This window comes from Scyliorhinus canicula, chromosome 3 (genome assembly GCF_902713615.1).
Source record: "Scyliorhinus canicula chromosome 3, sScyCan1.1, whole genome shotgun sequence".
Taxonomy (NCBI): Eukaryota; Metazoa; Chordata; class Chondrichthyes; order Carcharhiniformes; family Scyliorhinidae; genus Scyliorhinus; species Scyliorhinus canicula.
In genome coordinates this window covers 87,308,032-87,333,348 of record NC_052148.1, presented here as the reverse complement: position 1 = coordinate 87,333,348, position 25,317 = coordinate 87,308,032, and the positions used below count along the sequence as shown (strand labels likewise).

Below are 25,317 nucleotides of genomic sequence, written 5' to 3'. Positions count from 1 at the left end.
TTACCAAAAAATCGATTGTAGAAGTTGAAATTTGGTGCCTCTTTCATGCTCTCAAAATATGAGTATCTTGTACAACAGTGTAATTTAAAACCTGAATTTTTGAAAGCTCAAGAATGTGACAGACATATAATTGCAATAGCCAAGTAACAAACAGGGAATGATTCAATATTTATATGCAGTGAGAACACCTGCAGAAGCCAGTGTCACGGCAAAGTGACTTTGAACAAGTTGCAATATAACTCAGTGGGGCATTGAAATGTTGAGTTTTTCAACAGTTCAATGAATTATTTTCCAATTGAATATGAGCATTATTAATATTAAAATGATCTAATAAATTTCCTTGCTTGAAATTTTTCTGTTGAATGAACAGTTGAAGATCGTTGAGCGGAACTTTGTGTATGTTTATAAATGTGCAGGTGCAAAGCTGTGCAGTATCTGGGTGAAGATTAAAGACTTGAATTTTTAAAATAACCTTATCCTAGGATCATACATGTGTATCAAATTGTATTGTACCTTTGGATAGTGTACTTTATTACACTTCAATCATATAGTTATATATGGTCATTATGAGCATTATGATTTAGAACATAAGAGCAGGAGTAGGCAATTCAGGTCCTTGAGCCTGCTCCACCATTCAATATGATCATGGCTGATCTCTCGGCCTCAACTCCACTTTCCTGCCCTTTCGCCATAACACTTCAACCCATTACTAATTAAAATCTGTTTATCTCCACCTTACATTTACTCAAAAAAATTACTTAGTGCCATTCTCCTGCCTTTTCCCTGCACCCTTCCACATGTTTTCTATTCAAATAATCATTTAGTTCCCTCTTGAATGCTTCAATTCAATCTGTCCCGCCCACACTTCCAGGCAGTGCATTCCAGACCCAAACCACTCGCTGTGTGAAAAATATTTTTCTCCCACCACATTTGCTTCTTTTGCAAATCACTTTAAATCTGTGCCCTCTCGAACAATGTCTCCCAATCTAGTTAACCATCTACTTCATTTCTATTTCTGGCTGTTTTTCTAATACTGCTGAGTTCATTAATTTAAGTTTAGATAGCCTGTGTCTTTTTAAAAAGGTCTGATCTTAGTGCTGCCTCTTAATTGATTGAGAAACCTTTGCCCCCCCTGATTAGGTGATTGCCTTGACAACAGATCATTTTTAAATTTCTAATTCTACCACATTGAAACACCAGCATCAAAAATGGAAGCAGTTAGTATTCAGCCTCACTTGCAAGGAAAATGGAGAATGTTACTCTTCTAACTGGAAGTGTGTGGGGGCAAGTTCAATTGAGGCATTCAAAATGGCATTTGATGGTTACTTAAATAGAAGCAATGTGCAGAAGAATGGGGAAAAGGCAGGGGAATGGCACTAAGACATGATTCTTGTCTGCAGACACAATGGGCCAAATGGCCTTATTTTATGTTGCAACAATTCTGTGACTCTGTTTCACATGGCTACTCTATGCATACATACATACGTGATATGATACACATCAGCGTTTAAATAGACTGTGGTAGGTTGACAGGCTGCGAGTTCAGTTTCAATTCTCAGTACCCTCCTCCAGTAAGTAAGTAGGTCTTTTGGCTAAGATCAAGTGTAGTATCTGCTCTGCCTTTTGGCTCAGATCTGGTATGTCTCTCTTGTGGAGACCATGAATTGGATTCAATTTGAATTTGAATTGGTTTTTGGAGCAAGTAAGGAGCTGGATTAGGAGTTCGCTCCTGTCCACACTCTGAGGCCTGGCTTTGTAACTCAGAAAAAGTAATAAAGTTGACTGACCTACTGATAGCAATTCAGAACAGCGTCAACTCTATTTAGTAGATTCCATGGACTGATACCTGGACCATGCAGGTCCATAGATTTCAGGGCATTGTCAATGGTTGATCAGTCACACTGGGGATGGAATACTTCACACTTTGCTACAGATATGCCTGAAAACTAGTATCTTAATGGTTGGTTGGATAAAAAAGGAAAAGTACCAATGGCAAGCTGCAAAGATTTAGATAGTTGAGTTCCAGCAGTGTCCTTTCAGACAGTTGTGGATGCAAAACCCTCAACACTGTCAACCGGTTCTTAAGTTCAGGTAGCATGTATATGTCTGTTCAGGGAGAGCATATGTAATCCAAGTTGGGCCATTAGATTGTTGGGTAACTTTGGATTGGAGACTTACAAACGGGGAAGGATTTCTATATATGGTGAGCATCCCAGTGTCCAAGAAGGTACCATTAATGATGTAGGCCAATGCTGCAATCCAATAAACAATTTGTAAAGCATCTCCAACGCCACAGCTAAAATGAACTGGACCATATTTTACATCCTTCCTTCAGCAATCCAAACAAATGGTTCTTGGCTTCCCATCCAAAGTGCACCACATTAACCTAATGAACTGAGTCTGGCATCTACACTAGACACATATGACAGCAACCAAGCAAACAGTATCTGGATGCCTACAATCATTCAAATGAATTGATTCTGACATCCTCTCCAAACTGTACACAAGCAATATCCCTCATCATAATCAAACGATTTTTTAATGAATTATGTGCCGCCTGGATGCACAATTAAGTGATCCACAAGGACAAACCCTTGCACCTAGCGCTGCACCATAACATCCTCAAATATGACCTAAACACCTGACTTTACACCTGATTAGATTAGAAAATGGTCATTGTTGTGATGCTTTGAAAATATGAAGTAAAAATATTGTCCCAAACTTTCAGTGCAAATGCATTAAAGTCCATGCTCAGTTTTCGAGTGATCACTAATATATTGTGTAAATATTAGTTTAAAGTCAACATTTTCTGAGGAGAGGCAAGATAAAGTGAAATTCAGTTAAAAAAAAAGAAAGTTTGATGAAGTAGGGTTGGATAGCAATTTTATCTCTTTATCATAGAATTTACAGTGCAGAAGGAGGCCATTCGGACCATCGAGTCTGCACCGGCTCCTGGAAAGAGCACCCGACCCAAGGTCAACACCTCCACCCTATCCCCATAACCCAGTAACTCCACCCAACACTAAGGGCAATTTTGGACACTAAGGACAATTTATCATGTCCAGTCCACCTAACCTGCACACCTTTGGACTGTGGGAGGAAACCGGAGCACCCGGAGGAAACCCACGCAGACACGGGGAGGATGTGCAGACTCCACACAGACAGTGACCCAAGCTGTGAAGCAATTGTGCTATCCACAATGCTACCCCATGTGAGAATCAGTGGGACCTGACCTCGACAACACAGGGGAAGGAGGTGGGGGAGGGAGTCTGATTATATAAATCCCAGAATGGTGCCGAATTCGATACGATTGCGTTTTCCAATTTAAGAGAAGTTGCTTCATTAACATACAGAATGCCGGGAAAGCGATAATTTAGTCAGAATCTTCGTCTTTTTTCTCAGGTTAGCTCAAATATTGTTGTTTTGAGGAAAAGGTTATGATGCGTGCCGGCAAGTAACGGGTCATTAGACGGTGATTAAATGGAGAAGCTGGAATTACTCACCACATTGGGAAGTGAATAAAAGGGAAAATTCAATTTTTGACATGATAGGAAATCATGAAAGAGATTAAAAACATAAAGTAAATGGATTGCTCCTGTGACTGCGACAGATTAAATAACCAGAATTATTTCTCCAGAATAGAAACCGAAGCACGTGTTATCTAATAAAACCGCATTTGTTCATTCATTCTGTTTTATTCAAATTAAATTTTTTTGCGGGGGAGGCGTCTCCGATAAAACTGAAAGATGATCGTCCCATCCTCACACTCAGTTTGAAGCATCTAATTGCAGGCATTTCTCACACTATATATGTCTACCTCGCATAGATAGGAGGGAGATGATTGGGCTGGCTTTCAGAACTATAGGTAGTGGTGGGATCTGCAGTAGGCAAATTGCGAAAATCAGCTCGTCGGCATTTTAACGAGAAAGTAAGTTGGACACAGAGAGAGGTTCCAGACACCGTGATCATCTGAAAAGAGAGGGGAATTTTTTCAGCCAAGAATGCATTCATTTTAGCCAGATGTTTTCCATATATATTTAACGAGGTCATCTTTGAATGTAATCACACCAGTTATTTCACGTTTCGTTTTGTCCTCTCGCAGAGCACCAATTGAAACTGTTTCAGAAGGGTTAGCTATGACAATGAAGCTCAGGAAGTCATGAAAGGCCCACTGACTACTTTTGATGGTCATGTAAAGAACTCACAGGATCCCTTTACCTCTTCGCGCGATCTTGCGTATCGGGCACTTGTTGGCACCCCTAAAGAATGAAGGAGCATGGAAAGTCACGAACATCATAAAAGCTGAAACTCTCCTTTCTTTGACAATCGAATTGTATAGAATGGCCGATCATTTCACACACCCGCAAATGCAGATTGATTTTTTTTCAAACTTTTATTACAAATAAAACAAAACCAGTAACTTCATTATAAATAAACCTAATTATTTCCCCTCTAAAAACTTAATAGCAATAAATCTGACTGCAAGCATTTATTTTGCTGAACACTGAAAAACAGATTTTTAAAGTTTTTTTGAAAACTACATTTTTAATAGTATGTTCAATTATGATTTAAATGTGTGCAATGGCATCCCTTACTGAGGATAAGATCCTGAGGAATTAGACAGTATGTCCCCATGCCGATACGATATATGTTGCGACATAATGACGCATTTGTGTTGACATCAATCACTTTCAAAATTTTGTTCTTTTCTAGCTCATATATCTGTGTGTATTGTGGGGAAACTGCAGATTCTGTATATTGTATTCAAGTCGCCTGTAATGAGCTACCAAGATTCAAATGACATTTTTACTGACAAACTTATATTTGCGGAAATTGCAATTCTGAGAATGGTTTCAGTAACATTGCACGAAATTGGACTGGTGAGAGTGCAAACTGTATTTAATTATTGATAATTGCAAACACCACGGAGACGGTAAAGCCGGTCAATGTCTCAACTCTTGGGCTCGACCATTGGGCAGGTCAAGAAGCTAGTCCGAACCAGCTATGGTTTATTACATGCATATTTTTAGGTCGTATGTAGCTGAATGTGATTCTATATTCATATTTACACGCGTAAATATGAATCAGACCACATTCACTGCTCCATGATCATGTATTCAAAGTGTTTTACCCCAAAGCTGTAATACTTAAATATAGGTAGAGAAAGTGAAAAAAATTCTAGATTAGATGCAATCGGATGTTATTATGAAGCAAATCCACCACTTTAATCAGCGTCCTGAGTTTTAAGACAATAATTGGGAACCAGATAAAACTTAATCGTAAGAAGAACATGCTTTTCGGATGGGAAAGATTTGTGTATTAGCAGAATTGTTGCCATCCCATATCCTTTGGCACCTGTCTCAACGCTATTGTACTGTCTGTCAATATCTAAATGTAGTATCATCGCCAATGAACCATGTCACCACGCCTATAATAAAGTGAATCCTTTACCTGTTCCTCCAATTCTCAGCATGTTGTTACTATCGGATGTTACAATTTAAATTGTGTAAAACGCTTTCCCCATTGTTGAACTCTTGACACAGATGCAAAATATCCCAGACAGAATGCAAACACCCAGTTGAGTAAAGTGCCAGATCTGAAGGTCGCTGCTTAATCTTGTTATCAAGCCAGCTCAAGTAACTCAAATTGACAACAAGTATTTAAAGTAGCTTAAAATAGACATATAGGTGAGCTGTATGTGAGGGCATTCATAAGACTACAGACGAAAGTCAAGATCGTGAAGATTATAGCAATTACCAAATCTCCAATAATTATTTAGTTGGTAATTGCATAATTGGAAATATATATTCCCAATCAAATGAATCAGCCATGTTCAATTGGGCAAGTTGGTTAATCTGAAATTTAAATGTAAAACAAAATTATTTAGCATTTGCTTTATGCAAAAGAAACATGTGTATTTTCCAATATCATATATCACAGGCGAGTGATATGATTCAAAATGTCACATCGCATATTCACAAGCAACTGAAAGCCAAACTTTTTTTTATCAGTGGCATTTCTTCAATAACTGATGATTTCCACCCTATCAGCGACCTTGCATTTTGCTCCCCCCCTCCCTGTCTCTGTGCAAGGTTAAAACTCGGTATATTTCCATTTAATTCTGTGAAAGGTCATATATCTGAAACATTGGGCTGAATGTACCTGGGGCGGGGCAGGGCAGACTCCCATCCCACGAAATATTGTATGATGATGTGACGTTGACAATCCGACATTATCCTGCCAGTCCCTAGTAACACGCAAGGCCCAAAATCGGAAGCCTCGCTCCTAGAATAAGACATGAAACGTGTTAATTATCCATTAGACTATGTTTTCCCTGGGGGGATGGGGGCATCCCATTCTCTGGAACATGGAAAACACGTGAGGAGTAAACTATGCCTGGGGGAAGGCTGCAATGTCTGCAAATGGTTCCATCATAGAGGGTGCATTAGCAGCAGAGTCTCCTGAAGTAAACATGAATTGTTCTCAGGTTCCACAGACCAATAGAACGACTGAAGAGAGAGGGAGCAAGAGGGTGAGGACATCAGCAGAGGACCCACCCATGGGGATTGTGGAGGAGACGCTGCCAGTGAGGAGGAAATAAGGGGAAGGACACAAGAGGAGGCTGTCTGTTCAGGGAATGTGCACGCGGTAGCCCAGCAGGTGAAGGACCTGTGCTGCGCAAAGGGCAGAAGAAGGTTGAGGACAACAGCAGCCAACATTCTGCTGTCGGAGAAGACACTCCGGTGCTTTTACAGGCAAAAACCGAATTTACCTTCAGCTCTGAGTGTCTTCATAGATTGCATCTCTTCGGGGAGACTGCGACCTCTCTTTGTCAAACGCTGGCTGGGAAGATTAGTTCAAATTTCGTCGGAGACCACCCGATGTCTATCTTCTCAAGGTGATTGTAGCCTTGACTCCTCATGCAATTGGGATAATTCCAGTATCAACAGGAAAGCTTTGTGACAAATCTCCAGCTGTGGCTGGTCACGGATGCAATTTCAACTGAGTGGTCGACTTCCTCTCTTTCACCGCAGCTGAGGTTAGTCAGGCTGAGAGAACCAGAGGCTTTCTATGTATTGTTGGATTCCCCAAAGTTCAAGGTGTGGCACGCATGTGCCCGTTCAGGCTCCATTGGATCAGTCAGGGGCATTTTGCATTCCATCTATGTTCTGCGTGTGACCATGGTCAAAGCATGATCGGTGTGTGTCCTCTCTCTTGGGAATAGTCACGACTCTTACATTCTGAGGTATTCCCAGATGTTACAGATGTTCTGTCCACCAGAACCATTGCTGGGTTCTAGGAGGTAAAGGCTACCCGTTGAAGAGATGGTTCATGGTCCCAGTGAGAAGTCTGCGGGTAGAGACTGAACTGTGTTAAAATAAGAGCATCTAGTGGAGTTGTCATTAGGGTCACTGCTCAGGATGAGATGTAGATGCTTAGACTGTGCAGGTGGCTCTCCGGAATATTTTCCAGCTCTGACCTCACTAATTATCTTGGTCTGCGGCGTCAAACACAAGGCAGCAGTCCGGAGAGGATGATCCACTAGAGTGGGCCGCATCCTCTGATGGTGAGTCTGCTGAGGATGCTAAAAACAAACAGGAGGAGTGAAGCCTGACAGTAACAGTATCCGAGTTACAACAGGAGAGTTGCAGGACTTTATAATGAAATGGTTTACCTAGGCGTGTGGAATTCGGCAAACAAAACATTTGCCACACTTTGTTCATTTGTGTCGCTAGGGTTGGCTGTGCATGTCCCAACTGAGTTCATTCAAAGGGCCCGCATGAGCAATAACTCCGAGTAATCAGTCAATTCAAATCTTAAACAGAACATCGCGCATAAGTACCTGTATTTAATAAAGATTCTTATCAAACCAGACATACAATATGTGTTTGACATTTGCTTCTGGGTGCAATGGTGTGGTCCTCACTCCTTGCTGATTGGAGACATGGTGCTGACACTGATGATCTTCTGTCTTTGATATGGGGGGGTGGAGGGAAGACGGGATCAGGCTGCTGACGATCAGAATGAATGGCGAAGCAGGCTCAAAGAACAGAAAGGTCTAATAATCCCGTTTCTATTTTCGAGAAATGTTTGTATATAAGGATCTTTGATTTACACTGGGATGACTTTCAGTCAATATTTTTCTGTTGATACTTCTTCCTTTTGAGGCTTGAGATGGTTTACTCTGGCAAGGTTTCCTACTTTATCTGCTGACTCAGCATCTTTTCAGATTTACAGCTCGGGATGTACCAAGGAACTCACTGCTTTCAGGAGAATAGAGCAGTTCTTACACTTCAGCAGGCAGAGAGAGAGCGTTCTTTTCACTTCCAAGGTCTAAACACTTCTGCTAAGTTGTCTCAGAAGGTATCATGCAGGAATCAATCACTGACCATTGTCAGACAGAACACTGTCCCTGGCCAACCCACTGGTTGTCAGTTAACTGTTCAATTTGACCCCTTCCAAACCTGGTTCCTAAGATCTGCACGGTGGCAAAGAGTCTGGCTTCTCGCTCCAAAATACAAAATCTGGGAACGTAGTGTCCTGGTAAGCAAGCTTTACGTCTTCTGCTTAAAGAAAAATTTGATTATGGGTGCATGGATCAAAATAATAAAATAAAATAACAGAAATGGGAACCACAAAAATAAACTGGAAGGCCCCGCATTATTCAGAATTCAAGTGAATAAACACCATGTTATGCATCCTGCCATCATGATCCCACTATATAAACCCTCATATAATTCTGGTGAATCAATACCACTCGAGCATGAAAGGAGATGAATGGAACAATGCTGACAACTGGGTGTGTGCAAGCTGTCGATCACAGCCTAGTAAAGTTAGTGTCTCTGGTGATGGTTTCCTTATTTAGGGGGTCTCTGGTGGCGTTGATTTAATTAGGGGGTGTCTGGTGGGGTGGAGTCTTGCATTATGGGGGAGAGATTGGCCCTCTGATGGACTTTGGGAGAACTCCTTAAAGGAGTTGCCCCAATGGCCCACCAGGAGGTCCACCACGTCAGATACATGTTTGCCAAGACCTGCACCAATTCACGCCCATGTGATTTTTTTTTTCATTATTAGTTCATGGGATGTATGCTTCACTGGCTGTGCCAGCATTTGTTGCCAATCCCTGATGGCATTTAAGAGTCAACCACATTGCTGGAGTCACATGTAGGCCAGACCAGGTAAGGATGAGAAATGTCCTTTCCTAAAGGGTATGCATCCTCTCACTGGCATGGGCATGAACCTTGATCCCATGCCTGTGGGAGGGGGGACTAGTGCATTGGAATGGCGCCAATCCTGTTTTCTGTCCAATGCTGGATTCTCCGCCATCTGCAGCAGAGTTCCCAATATGGTGGAGAATCCAGCCCTAATAATCCAGATGCCCAGACTAATGCCCTGGCAACATGGGTTCAAATCCAAAGTTAAAACCAATTAATTAATAAAATCTGGAATCGAAAGTTTGTCTTAGTTATGGCAATCATGAAACTAGGATCAATTTTCATTAAATCCTATCTGGTTCACCAATGAATTTCATGGAAGGAAATCTGCCATTTTAACATGGTCTGGGCTACATGTGATGTGAGAGCCACAGCAATGTGTTTGACTATTAACTGCCCTCTGAAACGGTGAGCCACTCAGTTCAAGGCAAATTATGATGTCCGCATCCCATGAAAGAATTTTAAAAAACATACCCAAAAAGAATTGACAGGTTGGAACTCCTTTCTCTCAAAAAAAGGCCGAAAACATGATCTAAAAGAGGTATTTCAAATGATGAAAGAGTTTGATCAAGTGGATACAGATAGAATGTTTTCTCTTGTTGGGAAAACAATTACTAGAGGTTATATATAAAACATAGTCACCAAGAAATAGGGAATTCAAAGAAACTTGTTTAACCAAAGAGTGGTGAGGATATGGAACTCGCCACCCCTTGCTACCATTGTGAATGGTTGAAGTGGATAGTACAGATGAACTTAACTAGAAGCTTGACAATTACACGGGAAAGAAGGGAATATATGGTTACAATGGTAGATTTAGATGAGAGATGGGAGGCAACTTGAATGAAGCACAACACTGTCATGGAATGGTTGGGCCAAATATCTGTGCCATATATCTGATGTAATCCTATCTAAGGGTACTCGAGGTAGCTGTGAGATCAGTGGGCTTCAAGTAGATATTGATTGACAGCCTATCTCCAGAAATTGATACTGAAAAGTCAAGTACAAGAAAAGAAGCGATAGGACATGTGAAGGCGAGGGAAGGATATCAATCGGCACAAGGTCAAGAAGGTTTTTCGGTTCATGGTGAGAACAGGAAACAGCACAGATACAGTCATCATTTACTGGAAAAAGACTTTGGAAAAAGGGAGGGACCTCAGTGAGAATGAAACAAAGAATGTTCCACATATCCCGTAAAACAGCAGAGATAGCTAGGACTTGTAATTTTTCCAATAACACATGGTATTTGTAAAAAATTTTAAAATTTATTTAGAGTACTCAATTATTTTTTTTCCAATTAAGGGTCAATTTAGCATGGCCAATCCAACTACCCTGCACATCTTTTGTGTTGTGGGGGGTAAGACCCATACAAACACAGGGCAATGTGCAAACTCCACATGGACAGTGACCTGGGATCAAACCTCAATGCCATCAGGCGGTAGTGCTAACCACTGCACCACCATGCTGCCCGAGTCAAAGGTGAAGTTGTTTAGTGCAAACAGTGTGAAGTTTCACCTGGCAGAGCTGGCTGGTTGTGGATGGTGACTGATTAGGCTGAAACCAGGGCAGTCCTGCTCTGGATCTTGGGAAGAAGGTAGAATGGGCCTGTGCTTTCAAACAACTGGCATAGATATGCAAAGTTGAATTATTCCATTTTGTGCTGTAAGATTCTGATTCGAACCTTTTTGAATGCTTTATGTATCCATGCACAATGTCTCAGTATTTTGTGGATATGGACACCAGGATCCCTGTGTTCCGCCACAACTCCTAGTCTTTCACCATTAAGGAAATTTTCCCACATTGAACTCTATCTGACATCGTTTTACAACTCATGTCCTCTGTCTATGTGACTTTTTAACTTCCAAACATATAACTCGCTGTACCCCCTGTCAGCGTAATTTGCTAATTTGGCTAGACAAGTCTATGTTTATTTATCCATGTCATTAACATTTATGGTCAAAAGCAGATTCCCCAAACAGATGCATCATTCCCACCAATTAGAGCAAGTCACTTTTTCCTTGCTCTGTCTCCTAGTTCCAACCAATTAACAATCCATATCATAGCCTTACCTTCATTAATGTGTGCTATTGGTTTTGCTAATAATCTTCGATTTGGAATTTTTGACCAATCTGGAACAGGTTTTCATGGCTTTCATTGATCACCAAAGTCAAACTGTTGAAATATGAATCATTCTTATTATTCACTTCAGGTACACCTTGTTGCATCATTAAATACATAACAACCTTGCTAGTTATTAATCTTCCATTTTAAACATTGTGTTCCATCCTTGACATCCCACCTTCCATTCTTCATTACACCCAGCTACCTCTTTTTCTGTTTTATGATTGATTTCTCATCATGATATTTATTTTCCCCAGCATTAATTCTTTCTGAATTATTGCCAATGTCGAACTTTGTGTTTTCTCATAAGCTTAATTCTGTCCTGAAATCGATCTGCTATTTTGTCCATGTATACCTAAGGGTGCAGTTATACTGTCAATTTCAAATTGATGTAAAGTTCACTAGGTATCAATATAAAGTGGTCTGGCTACTGAGTACCCCAAGCAACCTGCATGATACCCTCTGCAGAAGATAGTTAATTTGAGTGCACCAGATCCAGTATAACTCTCATCTGGTGATGAATTAAAAGGAAGTAGGCAGTGCATTGGTCCCTCAGCCAAATGTAATCTTATCTTTCACCGCTTTTAATGTTAGAGCATTGACATTACTGGTCATACGCTCCAAACATTAGCTGGTGAGCAGAGTTTTGCCCGTGTGTCCGAACAGAAAGATAATGCTTTGATTTTGCTGATTGTAGTGCGATTTATTTTGGTAAACTTCCAGTTTGCCATCTGTGCATTATATGTCAAAGCTCAGTTCGTGCAGTATAACTGCAGTCTAGAAATGCATTTCCCCACCAATGGATGATTTTTCCACCATCCCTTTAATTGCAGTACAATCTGTTTTTCTAATGATACAGTAGCTAAGATTAACCATTGGTGAACCCTGGAATCAATAGTTGAAAATGTAATTCTATTAAATGGTATAATTTTCTTTATTTTGTCAATAGTTTCACTTAAAAAGCTAAAGGACTGAGTACATCCAGGTATGTCCTATTTACATGTCTGTACTCGACACTAATCTTCTCTTTGAATTTGTTTATTTCATTCTCAGGATGTTGATAATTACCTGTAAGGTCAGCAAATGTGGCTCATGTGTAATTTCCTGAGAAGGTGGAGGTGGGCCATCTTCTTACTGCAGTGAATTCTGATCTAATTCTAATCTCCACCACAAAGTATGTTTTAATAATTTATCATGGAGCAGGCTTTATGGGGAAATATCTATACCAGCCCTCTCTCTTAGCTTCTCCAAATGCCAAACGTGGGACCAAAGTAGGGAAGCGCTGACTCTTGCACAGTATCTTTGTATACGCATAATGTTACTTCTTATATATAATATTTACCTTCCAAATCATAATGTTTCAAAGTGGGAGGCCAATGGAAATGCAATCTCAACCCTCCCAGGCAAATAACTGAGTTATTGGAGAGTGTTGATTGGCAACAATGTCCTCAGGATCTTACACAGTCATGCTGTGGGTATGAAATGATAAAGAGCTTACGGTGTTCCGCAGGGATCAGTGCTGGGACCTTTGCTGTTTGTAGTATATATAAATAATTTGGAGGAAAATGTAACTGGTCTGATTAGTAAGTTTGCGGACGACACAAAGGTTGGTGGAATTGTGGATAGCGATGAGGACTGTCAGAGGATACAGCAAGATTTATATTGTTTGGAGACTTGGGCGGTGAGATTGCAAATGGAGTTCAATCTGGATAAATGTGATGTAATGCATTTTGGAAGGTCTAATACAGGTAGGGAACATACAGTGAATGGTAGAACCCTCAAGAGTATTGACAGTCAGAAAGATCTTGGTGTACAGGTCCACAGGTCACTGAAAGGGGCAACACAGGTGGAGAAGGTAGTTAAGAAGGCATACGGCATGTTTGCCTTCATTGGTCGGGGCACTGAATATAAAAATTGGCAAGTCATATTGCAGCTGTATAGAATCTTAGTTAGGCCACACTTGGAGTATCGTGTTCAATTCTGGTTGCCACACTACCAGAAGGATGTGGAGGCTTTAGAGAGGGTGCAGAAGAGATTTACCAGGATGTTGCCTGGTATGGAGGACATTAGCTATGAGGAGAGGTTGAATAAACTTGGTTTGTTCTCACTGGAACGAAGGAGGTTGAGGGGGCGACCTGATAGAGGTCTACAAAATTATGAGGGGCATAGACAGAGTGGCCAGTCAGAGACTTTTTCCCAGGGTAGAGGGGTCAATTACTCGAGGGCATAGGTTTAAGGTGTGAGGGCAAGGTTTAGAGGAGATATGCGAGGTAAGGTTTTTACACAGAGGGTAGTGGGTGCCTGGAACTCACTGCCGGAGGAGGTGGTGGAAGCAGGGACAATAGTGACATTTAAGGGGCACCTTGAGAAATACATGAATAGGATGGGAATAGAGGGATACAGACCCCGGAAGTGTCAAAGATTTTAGTTTAGACGGGCAGCATGGTCAGCCCAGGCTTGGAGGGCCGAAGGGCCTGTTCCTGTGCTGTACTTTCTTTGCTCTTTGTATGTTACCAGCAGTGTCTCTGAATGTTTTTATGCTACCTGGTTTGAAAGATAATAACCTGTATAAGTGTCACAAGTAGGCTTACATTAACACTGCAATTAAGTTGCAATGAAAATCCCCCAGTCACCACACTCGAGCATCTGTTCGGGTACATTGAGGGAGAATTCAGAATGTCCAATTCACCAAACAAGCACATCTTTGGGGACTTGTGGGAGGAAAACGGAGCACCTGGTGGAAACCCATGCAGGCACGGGAGAATGTGCAGATTTTACAGACAGTGACCCAAACGGGCATCGAACCTGGGACCCCAAACGGGCATCGAACCTGGGACCCCATTGCTAACATGTACCGGACCACCACCAACTACTTAATTTTACAAAGTATTTACAGCTAGAAACAGACATATCAGTGCAGCCCGGGAGCACAAGTGGCTAGCCCTGTGGCTTCTCAGTGTCAGGGTCCCAAGTTCGATTCCCTGCTGGGTCACTGACTGTGCAGACTCTGTACGTACTCCGCGTGTCTGCGTGGGTTTCCTCCGGGTGCTCCAGTGTCCTCCCACAGTCCAAAGAGGTGCAGGTTAGATGGATTGGCCATGCTAAATTACCCTTAGTGTCCAAAGAAAAAGGTTAGGAGGGGTTATTGGGGTATGGGGATAGGGTGGAAGGGAGAGCTTAAGTGGGTCGGTGCAGACTCGATGGGCCGAATGGCCTCCTTCTGTACTGTATGTTCTATGAATTTAGTCAAACAGGTCCATGTCAGTGTTTATATTCCACACAACCTTCCTCCTCTTTCATATAACCCCATAAAATGTTTCCCTTTCTTTCTCTCGTATGTGTTTATCCAGCTTCTTCTTAAATGCATCGATGCTGTTCCCCTCAACCACTCCTTGTGTTCTATTATCTTGGGAAATAATTTCTCCTCCTGATTGGATTATTAGTGAATATCTTATATTTATGCGGCTTAGTCTGATCTCCCCTGCAAGTGAAAGCACCCTCTATATCTACCTTATCACATCCTCCTCCAGATACCATGCCCTAAGAGAGTGTTTGCAACCTGGAACTTCCATTGGATTGGTCTGTGGTTGTGCCTGGCAAAGCACTGCAGTGGTTTGGTATTCCTTTCTGTTGTATAGCTGACCAGGAAGCTCTACCACCTGCCAGCAAACATGTTGGAAGAATTTACAGGCTGATAATCAGTCTGTTACCCACATTATGAATATACTTTCCATACCCATCAAGTTCTGAAGTCTAGAATAAAAGAAAATCACTGTGCATGTTGGAATCTGAAACAAGAACAGAAAATGCTGTAAATTCTCAGCAGGTCTGACAGCATCTGTGGAGAGAGAACACTGAAGAATTGAATCCTAGCTTCTGGCCCTGAGGTAGGGATGCTATCTCTCTGCCACAGGATCTCCCACCCTATCACACCCCTTCATAATCTTCATCAGGTCACGCCTCAGTCTTCTCTTTTTAAGAGTAAAGACCCCAGCCAGTTTGGTCGTGTTATTCTAGTGTATCTCTTTTGCAGCTTCTCCAATGCCTCTACATTATTTTTCATAACATGGTGACTAGAGCTGATCACAGTGTACTCTGATCAAGGATTCGCATAATTTATCTGCTTTTCAATTAAATAATTTCAGAACTGAGCTTGAGGATTCTGTTTGCTTTTTTGCGGATTCATTAACTGACATTGCTATTTTCAGTTATTTCTGCATTTGTATCCTGAGATCCTCCTGCTCCTCTACCTCATTTAAACAGTTACTTTCAACTATTGATGTTCCTCCTGTATTTCCATCTTATACTTTGGGTTTGAAATCATAAATTCTTAATAAGTGTTATCTTCATCCTCACAGCTATTTGATCTATCCAGAGATAGATTACTGATATTTGGTTGGATAAGAGTATCAAAGTCTATGGAGCATAGGTAGGACAATGTAGCTCAGGTGCAGATCAGCCAGGATCTTAATTGAACGACGGGGCAGGTTCGAGGGGCCGAACGGTCTACTCTCAATATAATCAAAAAACAGGAAATGCAGGAAAAACCCAGCAGGTCAGGCAGCAGCATCTGGGGTGAGAGAAAACAGGTCTGCAATCTTTCATCAGAACCGTTCCTCCCATTTATCCAACATTTACAGTATCACTTTAAGATCACCTTTAAAGTGATCCCCCCACCACCAAACTGCTGCGATATTTCGACTCTGATATTTCCTTTTAAAAAAAGAAAGGCTTGGATACGTCCCGGAGCGGTTATTCGTCAAGAGGCCGAGTTGCTCCCTACAATGTTGAGGTGCAGCCGGGCGAAGGGCTCCACTCTTGGCGGGGTGACTGCAGGACGTCTATCCCTTTAATCGGAAAGGTGCCGGTTCAAAGTCAGGCTGACTGCCTGCCGAGTGGCAAAGTCACGTTCTGGCAGACTGAAATGGTTCGTGTGCCAGCCTGACAGTGGAGGAGGAAGGTGGTGGGGGGGGGGGGGGGGGGGGGGGAGATTCTATTGATGCTTGGACGGCGGTCCACACCGTCTGCAGTGCGGCCAGGGCACTGGGTGAGGGAGGAAGGTGCCAAGGACGCCCGGCAGGTTAAATCCCCTCCTCCCACCCCCTGCCCTTCAGTCATTCCCACAGGAGGATGGGGAAGCAAGATGACAGGGGGAAGAATCAGAACATCAGGATGAATGTTCTACCAGGAGGGGGAGCAGCAGAAACCGGATCCAACCACAACAAAGTGGAAGAGTCTTGCAGCAGCAGCAGCAGCAGCAGGAGGAGGGGGGAAGCCAATCCGACCAAGGACATCACCAAATGTAACACAAACGGAGATTACAGATCGGCGGGCAGTCTGCACTCACCTCCAAGTGGCCACCACTGGCAACAGCCTCCCGCCATGGAAGGCAATGCCAAGCAGGCTCCCAGCATGGAGCAGAAAGCGGACGGTAATGTGGGGCCGGGGAGGATGAGGAGGGAAGCGGAGGACGAAGGCAGCCGGATTCAGCAGCAGCAGAGCGGCAAAGAGCAGAATTCGGTTGGCTTTAAGGTGGAAGCAGCAGGAGGAGGTGGGGACGATGCGATGTTCGCCCAGGAAGGTGATGATTTCCCGCGGTACAGCTCCATGCAGAGTCACTTCAATGCCCTGCTCCAGCCCGGGGTCAACAAGTTTTCTCTGCGGATGTTCGGCAGCCAGAGGGGGGTGGAGAAAGAGCAGCAGCGGGTCAAGACCGCCGGCTATTGGATTATACACCCCTACAGCGATTTTCGGTAAGTTCCCGATTAGCCTGGGGAATGAGAGGAACCCACCGGGTTACATCCCTCTTCTGTAGGCGAAAAACAGCAAAAAAAATGTTTTCTAAAAGCTGAACTTTCTAGTTGTGACAGATGGACCGGGCTGGCACCCGCTGCTGGCAGGATTTCAATATTCCTGAGCCACCAAGTTACCCGGGATGCTGCTCCTTAGAGAAGCTTTGGGACCAGATCATTTCTGTGCAGGTCACATTGGTTTATCCACCATGATCGATCCCAGTCCGTACGCTGGATTTGATTTCATTTGAACAGAATATCGCACCGAAGGTGTGAGGGTTAATTATTGTGTTTTTTTGTGAGGGGGAGGGGTTGTAATAATCATTCGGTTCGCACAAAATAGTGAGATTGAAAATGCAAAACGATGTCTGCTTGTCAGTCATCGAAGCCGAGGCTCTCACCCGCCCACCACCACCAAAAAAACCCACAAAGTAAACATTTTCATAAAAGGATGAACAACCGAAGCGACAACTTTAAACCCAGCCACATAAACTGTGCACGGGGGGGGGGGGGGGTGCTGCCGACACATTGCGCTGAAAGGCGGGCATTTTTCCACCGTCCTGCCGTTTTACCAGTGCTATTCATGGCGCCGTTGAAGCTGGTCAGAGGCGACTCTAGTGGAATGGCCCTTTCGGTGTTTATTTATCTAACAGAGGTGGGGAGGTTTGTGATTCGGCCGCTGGTTTCCTGCCCTCTGAGCCGCTCCTCCGGTCACTCTCCAAGGTAGCTGGAGAAACAAAAGCGTCCACACACACACACACACACAATAAAAAGGCCAGTCTCAGCCCAGACAACACTTGGAAAATCCCGCCACCCATTCCACGTCAAGGCTGAGCAGCAAACTTCTCACTGAATCCGGGGTGGGGGGAGATGGTAGCCGGTGTGGGAGGAGAGGCCCGAAGACGCGGCAATCTGCAGCTCAGCCCTGACCAGTGGGGATCTCGCTGCTGTCCAGTGACCATGGACAAACGCACAGGGGGGGAGGGGGGGGGGGGGTCTCTTCACCACAAAGTCGGGGGCTCGCGCGAATAGATTTGTTTTTGTTCCCACAACTGGGAGAATGTTGCCCTTGAAATTGTTCCGTAAATTAACAAAATTACTATTGTCCACTTGGGAGTGGGCAAAACAAAACAATCATGAGCGGCTTCCTGAGAAAACGTGAGGTGAACGAACGCTCCCAGGTGTTTGTCTCTTTCCTCAATGTGTTGAGATAAGGGGTGGAGGTGGGCGGTCTCTGCAGGTGGACGGTCTCTGGAGGTGGTGACAGCTGCGAACAGAGCGTATCCGCCGTCCTCGGCCGCAAGATTTGCCCCTTGGATATTCACTGGCGTTCAGTACCGGCGCAACGTTATTTTCGGCGTTGATCTGCGCCAAGATGTGCGGTGCGAGGAGGGGTTGCCCGCTTGGCTCAGTGAGCGGCCACAGTTAAACTTCACTTCCCCACCCCCCGAGAGGCGATCTGATGGTTTCATTTCGCTGGTGTTATGGCGCAATGACAAGTGCAAAAAGCTCTGCCCTCGACGCTGTGTATGCGTTTTCGAAAGGAACACTTCACTCACTAACTTTTCTGTTTACTGAAATAACAGAAATGTGCCCGGACAAACTTCCGCCCGGTCATCGAGGCACTCCTGTGACAGAGACAGGCCCGGGAAGCCGAACCGCACTCTGGATTTGCAATGTGTGCAGCTCCGCCCTCCTCCGGGCCAGAGTGAGAACACGTGGGGAGGAACAACCTGTCTCCTCGCTGCTCAGGCATCACTGCAGTTATGCCGAGCCGCCGTTTTTTGTGCTGGTTCTGAAGATCATATACACAATTATTTGTTCTGATTTATTTTTACTGGCGCTTATTTTTATTCGAAAAGTAGATTGGCAGACTTTTAGGATTTTCTTTGGTTTATTTTCCAGTTTGCACCCGCAAGGATGACATCCTGTGAAATGGCGATATTGTACTCGCTGTGTTACTGAGGTACTAGTTTGAGACTAATGCCAAGCTGGCAGTGACCCACACTGTTGGTTCTGCATTGTTTTTCGACAGCCAATTGGATCTTGGGTACAATACTCACTGATATCCAACTGCAGTACAAATTTCTAAATGTTACTGAAGACCTGATGGGATAATCCCGCTAAGCAGTGTTTACTAAATTGGTCTGCTTGGGAGTTCTTAACTCTTCTTGGCAGTAGTTGAAGCTATACGGCTGCATGTCTGAAGCTGAGATGATGCGAGTCTGACTCCTTCAGGGCAGCCACACTCTTGACGAAAATGTCTCATACCTTCGGCGACTTCACTCCCTGGTTACTGCAAACATGGTGCAGTCATGTTAAGATTACAGTAGAATTTAAACAATGCCAGGAATTATTTTAAAAGATTGTTAAAATTGAAGGGTCCTGAGTGCGTCATAAAATGCAAGAGCCAAGCTGAAGCATTTCGTGATGTCACCTAATCTTTGAGATTGGGGGAGAACATGTTCATGCACCCTCTGGTATTAAAGCATAATTTACATGATGTATCTGGTCTTAGATATATATTTTTTTCTCCGCTTAACAGGAGGGTTTGAGCTATGGTTCAGCATCCTTATCTCTGAATTGCAAGGTTCTGGGTTCAAGTTTTACTTCAGGTCTTGGGGCCAAAAATCAAGGCTGAGACTCCAGTTCAGCACCGACAGAGCATTGTTGAAAGTGCCATCTTTCAGCTGGGATGTGAAGCTGAGGCCATATCAGATTGTTGTGGGTGCATGTAAAAGCCCCAGTAGCATTGTTTTGAAAAAGAGCAGAAAAGTTATCCCTGGTGCCGTGGCCAATATTTATCCCTCAATCAACATCACAAAAAGAAAAAGATCTGGTTATTATCACATCATTATTGTGGGAGCTAGCTGCTGGGTGTCCTACATTACAAAAGTGACTGTACTTCAAAGAATGCTCACTTGGCTCTAAAACACATTGAGATATTTGGTGATCACGTAAAGTGCTATATAAATGCAATTTTTTTAAATTTGTGGAAGGAACTCAATGCTAAAGATTAACTTTCATCCCATTCCATGTGGCTCCATTAGATGGGAACATGCTTTGAAATTTTCCCTCATTCTTGTTCTAAAATCTTTTCGTGATTCTCTTTTTCTCAGTCACCATCGCTTACCTTTTCATTCACTTTTATAATATAATTTCTGGCCCTTAGTTGCCATAGTCCCAGGTGACCATAGTCCCAGGTGACCACTCTTTCCCAGCATTCCCCTTTGAGGGGGAGAGCAGACTGGTGGTGATTTAACCTGAGGACCACTACACCTCAGAGATGAGTTCACGAATAACCTTAACTCGTACAGGAATTGAACCCACATTGTTGGCCTTGTTCTGCATCATGAACCCGCTGTCCAGCCAACTGAGCTAAATCGGCCCCTGATTTTTCTTTCATTCATCCTATCACTGCTATTCCTTAATTGTTTCATGGTCAGTTTAATGCCTTTCCAATTTAAGGTAGATTTCCGGAGAATATTTCTCCCTTTACTCTTCTCCTTTCTCCCCCTCACTGCCACTCCTGTTTTTGCATGTACATTCTGCCAGACATTTTGGTTCTTTTCTTTCCCATACTTATCTTTTACCCTGTTCATTTCCATGTTTCTTAGATGCTCACTCATCTCCCACTATATCTGACTGACCTAAACACCTCGTCAGCCCGGTCCGGATCAAGGCTGACTGGATGTGACATGTAGCAATCAGTATGCTACTTCTAGCATTAGAGTCATTACAGTTGATTATCCTGCAGCTTGTGAGCTCTATTGGGTTATGTCACTCAATGGTTTATTTATATTTAGTAAACTACGACTATTAAGCTATTTATTTCATGTGCACTGTTTATAGCTCATCAAAAATGTTAAATAGTCATGTCAGTGCTTATTCTCTTTCTACACAGTTTCAGATGACCGTTGAAAATTTTTAGAGTTTTATGTTGTCTATTGGTGCCCCATTTGTGCTGTTTCAGATCATTGCCAAACCAGTTATCCAGTTTGAGTTTATTTCTGCACTAGTTCTGTTGTTTGAATTGATTTCCAGTTGCCTTTGGATTCATTATCATTTGCATTATTTGAATTCATTGCAGACTTAAAGTGTTGTTTGAATTTACTACTGCATGAATGTGTTAAAGTTCATTACATAGATGATATTTCATATAATTTACAGCACTGAAACAAGTCATTCAGCGAAATTCATCTGTGGCGGTGTTTATTCCCCACACCCTCCATCCACCCTATGTCATTGAACTCCATATGTTATTAGCTGATAGGGACCCAAAATTCCACGATGAAAGGGGGTATACTAGCTAAAACACAATTAGAAAATGGATTATGCAGTGCAGTACTGTGCAGTACAGAGCCATAAGGTGAGATGTTCTCTTACTTGTTTCTAGGTGTCAGCAGGATGAGTGCCCTCCATCAAGTTAAAGGGGGAAAGGATAAATAGACCAAGATCCCTACTCCTGAGCACTACAAAAGATTGTGGCACCTTTTGTGCTGTTTGAATTCATTGCTGTGCTGTTTTTGTTATTTGAATCGATGTGACAACAGTTTTGTTCTTTGAATGAATTGTCAGTTGAGTTTCGATTTATTTCTGGACCAGTATTTAGTTTGAGCTCATTATAATAATCTTTTATGAGTGTCACACATAGGCTTACATTAACACTGCAATGAAATTACTGCATTGCCACATTATTTGTGATTGAGCAGAAATGTGCAGGATATTTCTCATTTCAATAACCCTGTGTGAGAAGCTTCACTGATAAAAAGGAAACAAGCTGAGAGCAGCACTTTATTGGAAGTAAAGAAGGGAATATAGTGTTATGTGGCAAACGTTAGGGTGTTCTATTTTTGAGGGGAATGCTGTTTCCAGTATTTTTCTCGACAGTATTATAGGTTGGGCTGTCTTTTTTATCATTTATCATAATCTTTATTTGATATTTCAAAATACAGTATACTTAAATTACTCTTTACTATTTACAGTGGAAAAAATTGCACTCCTTTAATTATTTTATACTTAAAAAATACGATTGTTTAGCATATGCTGACCTGCAATTGTCTTGTGTGGTCATTTGTTTTCAATAAGGGAACTGTCCAAATTATTTATTAACACATTAAAAAATCTGTAGTTCAAGATAGGATGATTCAAATATGTCTAATACTGTTTTCCTTCGGTAAATTTAAAACAACCAGTACCATATCCTCCTTGCAATCTGACAGTTATTACATTTGCACAGTGGGAACATGCATTATCCTTACGAAGTCCTCCCCTTTTCTGAAGGCACCAATTCATTCAGTTGTGGTTTAATGGATGCCAGCAGACCTCATGTATTTCAAGCAGTTCTATCCATGTGAGTCAAGGTTTTGAGGCCTTGGCGGGTATCTCAGTCAAATTCCATCCTGTCTTTACCAATATTTGCACATAACTTCCAGCAGGGGTCACTGGATAGTGCTGAGGATCAGAATATCTAATTATATTTTTGTATTTTTCATCCATCATTAGGCTACAGGCACTGATGCCAATTGTAGTAAATGCTATGTTCATCTGACTGATATCAATCTATTCAGAATTATTTACAGGACACAGAATTCATCTGACCTGTATAGTTCAGTACAATGCTGGACAATGTGTTTATCTACTAACCTATTGGGAGAGCTGCACACAATGCAACTTCCAGAGCTTTGCAAGGACTGAATGAGAACTAGCACTGGCACAATGTTTTGCATTCGCCTAATTTTTAAAACTACTAATCTTTGCAGCTCAATGTTGCTATGTATGTGACAGTTGAATGACTTTATGTACAAAAGTGTCCTCCAGCAGCTATCAACTGTACTTCAGTTAATGGTCACATGTATAGGGTTGTTTTGAAATCAACTGCGAAGGGCGTTGGAGCAGTTGAACTCAATCTTATTGAAGCACCACAGTGAGGAAAAATACATTTTTAGTTGACCTCACTCCAAGAGTCATAATCAATAATTTATGACGAGAGTTGAACATGAACTATAAATATTACTGCTGTGGCTGCATTTCAAGTAAGGGTCTCCTGAAAGGGGAATAAAATGTATCAATATATTTATGTGGTTCTTTTATTAAAAGACTGGTAACTTTTAGAATACATTTATTTTAGTTTGCCTATATTTAGAATTAAATGCCTGGTTTGATCCATGCTACATATGCAACTGAATGATGACTGACATTGTATTTGTACAAAACGTATAAAAGAAAGGATCTCATACCAAACCCAGATGTTCTTATCAACAAAAGTAGTGCTATGAAGAAACAAGTAAAACAATCAAAGAAATAAACTCTAGTTGGAAAACATCTATTATGGTCAGAATTGCAAAGTCTTCTCTTTTACTCCACTGAAGACTTTGATTTTTTTGGACCAAAAAGCAAATAACAATTGACAACTTAATTAGGTAATAATGCCACAAGATTAAATTTGGGTACTATTTAGCTATCACTAATGATCTATTTAAGAGCTGGTTTAGCTCAGTGGGCTATACAGCTGGTTTGTAATGCAAAATAAGGCCAGTAGCACCATACCCGTACCATGCTTGTGACCTAAACAGGTGCTGGAATGTGGTGACAAGGGGCTTTTCACAGTAACTTCATTGCAGTGTTAATGTAAGCCTACTAGTGACATTGAAAGATTATTATTTGGTACTCTAGTTTGGAAATATTTAATGTAAGGAATAGCAAATGTATGGATGGTCAATTCAGTAAGAGGTCAAATGGATTGTTCAGAGTTATCCATAAATATTTCATGAACATTATTGTGCCATAGTTTTAAAATTATTTTCACTTTAACTAGAGCAGCGATGTGAGATGACAATAACATTTTCAATCATAATCCAAGTGAGAGTACAAAGTGAGCACAATGCTACTGTAAGAGAGCTTACCCTTCTGAGATTTTGTAAGTCCTCTGTTTTTGTTTAAACTTACTCTACCTGCAAAGTGAAACAACAATGATAGGAGTGCAATTGCATGATATTTGCATTGTCAAGAAAGTATTGCCTGACTGAAAAAGAAAGTATTCTGGACAGGAGGAGGATCAATTTAAACAGCCCTGATTTTATATCTTGCTACCCATCGTAAACATAAAGATTTTTGTTTTCTCCTATTTCTCTTCTTTTTAAATGGTGACATATTTTCCCCAACCCTTGGAGTGTTCCAATCCTCTATGAATAACTTGCACAGCAAACATGAGGTAAGATAAAATAAAAAAGGGTTGGTTTATTTCAGCACATGTACACATGCAAGAGGGGTTTTGCAGCATTCATCCCTTTTGCGCTCACACAATAAACTTAAGATTAAGGAAAAAGGAAGAGGGCTCAGGGCACAACCAAAATACATTTGATTTGATTTATTATTTTTTTTAAATTTTAGAGTACCCAATTATTTTTTCCAATTAAGGGGCAATTTAGCATGGCCAATCCACCTAGCCTGCACATCTTTTGGGTTGTGGGGGCGAAACCCACGCAGACACGGGGAGAATGTGCAAACTCCATACAGACAGTGGCCCAGGGCCGGGATTCGAACCCGGATCCTCAGCGCCGTAGGCAGCAATGCTAACCACTGTGCCACCGTGCTGCCCTGATTTGATTTATTATTGTCACATGTGTTAGTACTCAGTGAAAAGTATTGTTTCTTGCATGCTATACAGACAACACATACCGTACAGAGGGAAGGAAGGAGAGACTGCAGAATATAATGTTACAGTCATAGCTCGGGTGCAGGGGCTGGTTTAGCACAGTGGGCGAAACAGTTGGCTTGTAATGCAGAACAAGCAGTGTAGGTTCAATTCCTGTACCAGTCTCCCCAAACAGGCCCCAGAATGTGGCGACTAGGGGCCTTTCACAGTAACTTCTTTGAAGCCTACTTGTGATAATAAGTTATTATTATAGAGAAAATATCAACTTAATACGAGATAGGTCCATTCAAAAGTCTGATGGCATACATTACAAGTTATGGGATTTATATGAATCCAGAGTCCAAAATAAAAACTCAAATGGAATGTCCCTTCACAGGGTAAGTTGGCTAATTGTAAAGTGATTCTGTATTTCCGGAAGTGAGACAGCCATGGTGGAAGATGGCATGTCGAGTGAGTTAGTCTTGGTGGCACGAGTTCCAAGGTTCCTGTAGTTTGCAGCCCTAATGAAGGCCCGAGTTCTTTCTGCTGCCACCTG

At 42.1% G+C, this 25,317-nt stretch overlaps 1 protein-coding gene across 7 annotated transcripts in view; it reads left to right on the top strand.

The window, feature by feature from the left end:
- The first annotated feature begins 16,358 nt into the window (after positions 1 to 16,358).
- Positions 16,359 to 25,317, top strand: part of LOC119962778 (potassium/sodium hyperpolarization-activated cyclic nucleotide-gated channel 1-like) — a 411,953-nt gene continuing 402,994 nt past the window's right edge. For 2 of the 7 annotated variants that reach the window (XM_038790857.1, XM_038790856.1), the window contains exon 1: positions 16,361 to 17,086. In XM_038790857.1, the coding sequence (XP_038646785.1) occupies positions 16,464 to 17,086 (623 nt within the window). In that variant the 5' untranslated portion in view covers positions 16,361 to 16,463. Of the gene's footprint in view, positions 17,087 to 25,317 lie in introns of all 7 variants that reach the window. The other 5 variants (XM_038790854.1, XM_038790855.1, XR_005459958.1 and 2 more) reach the window with 5 other exon arrangements.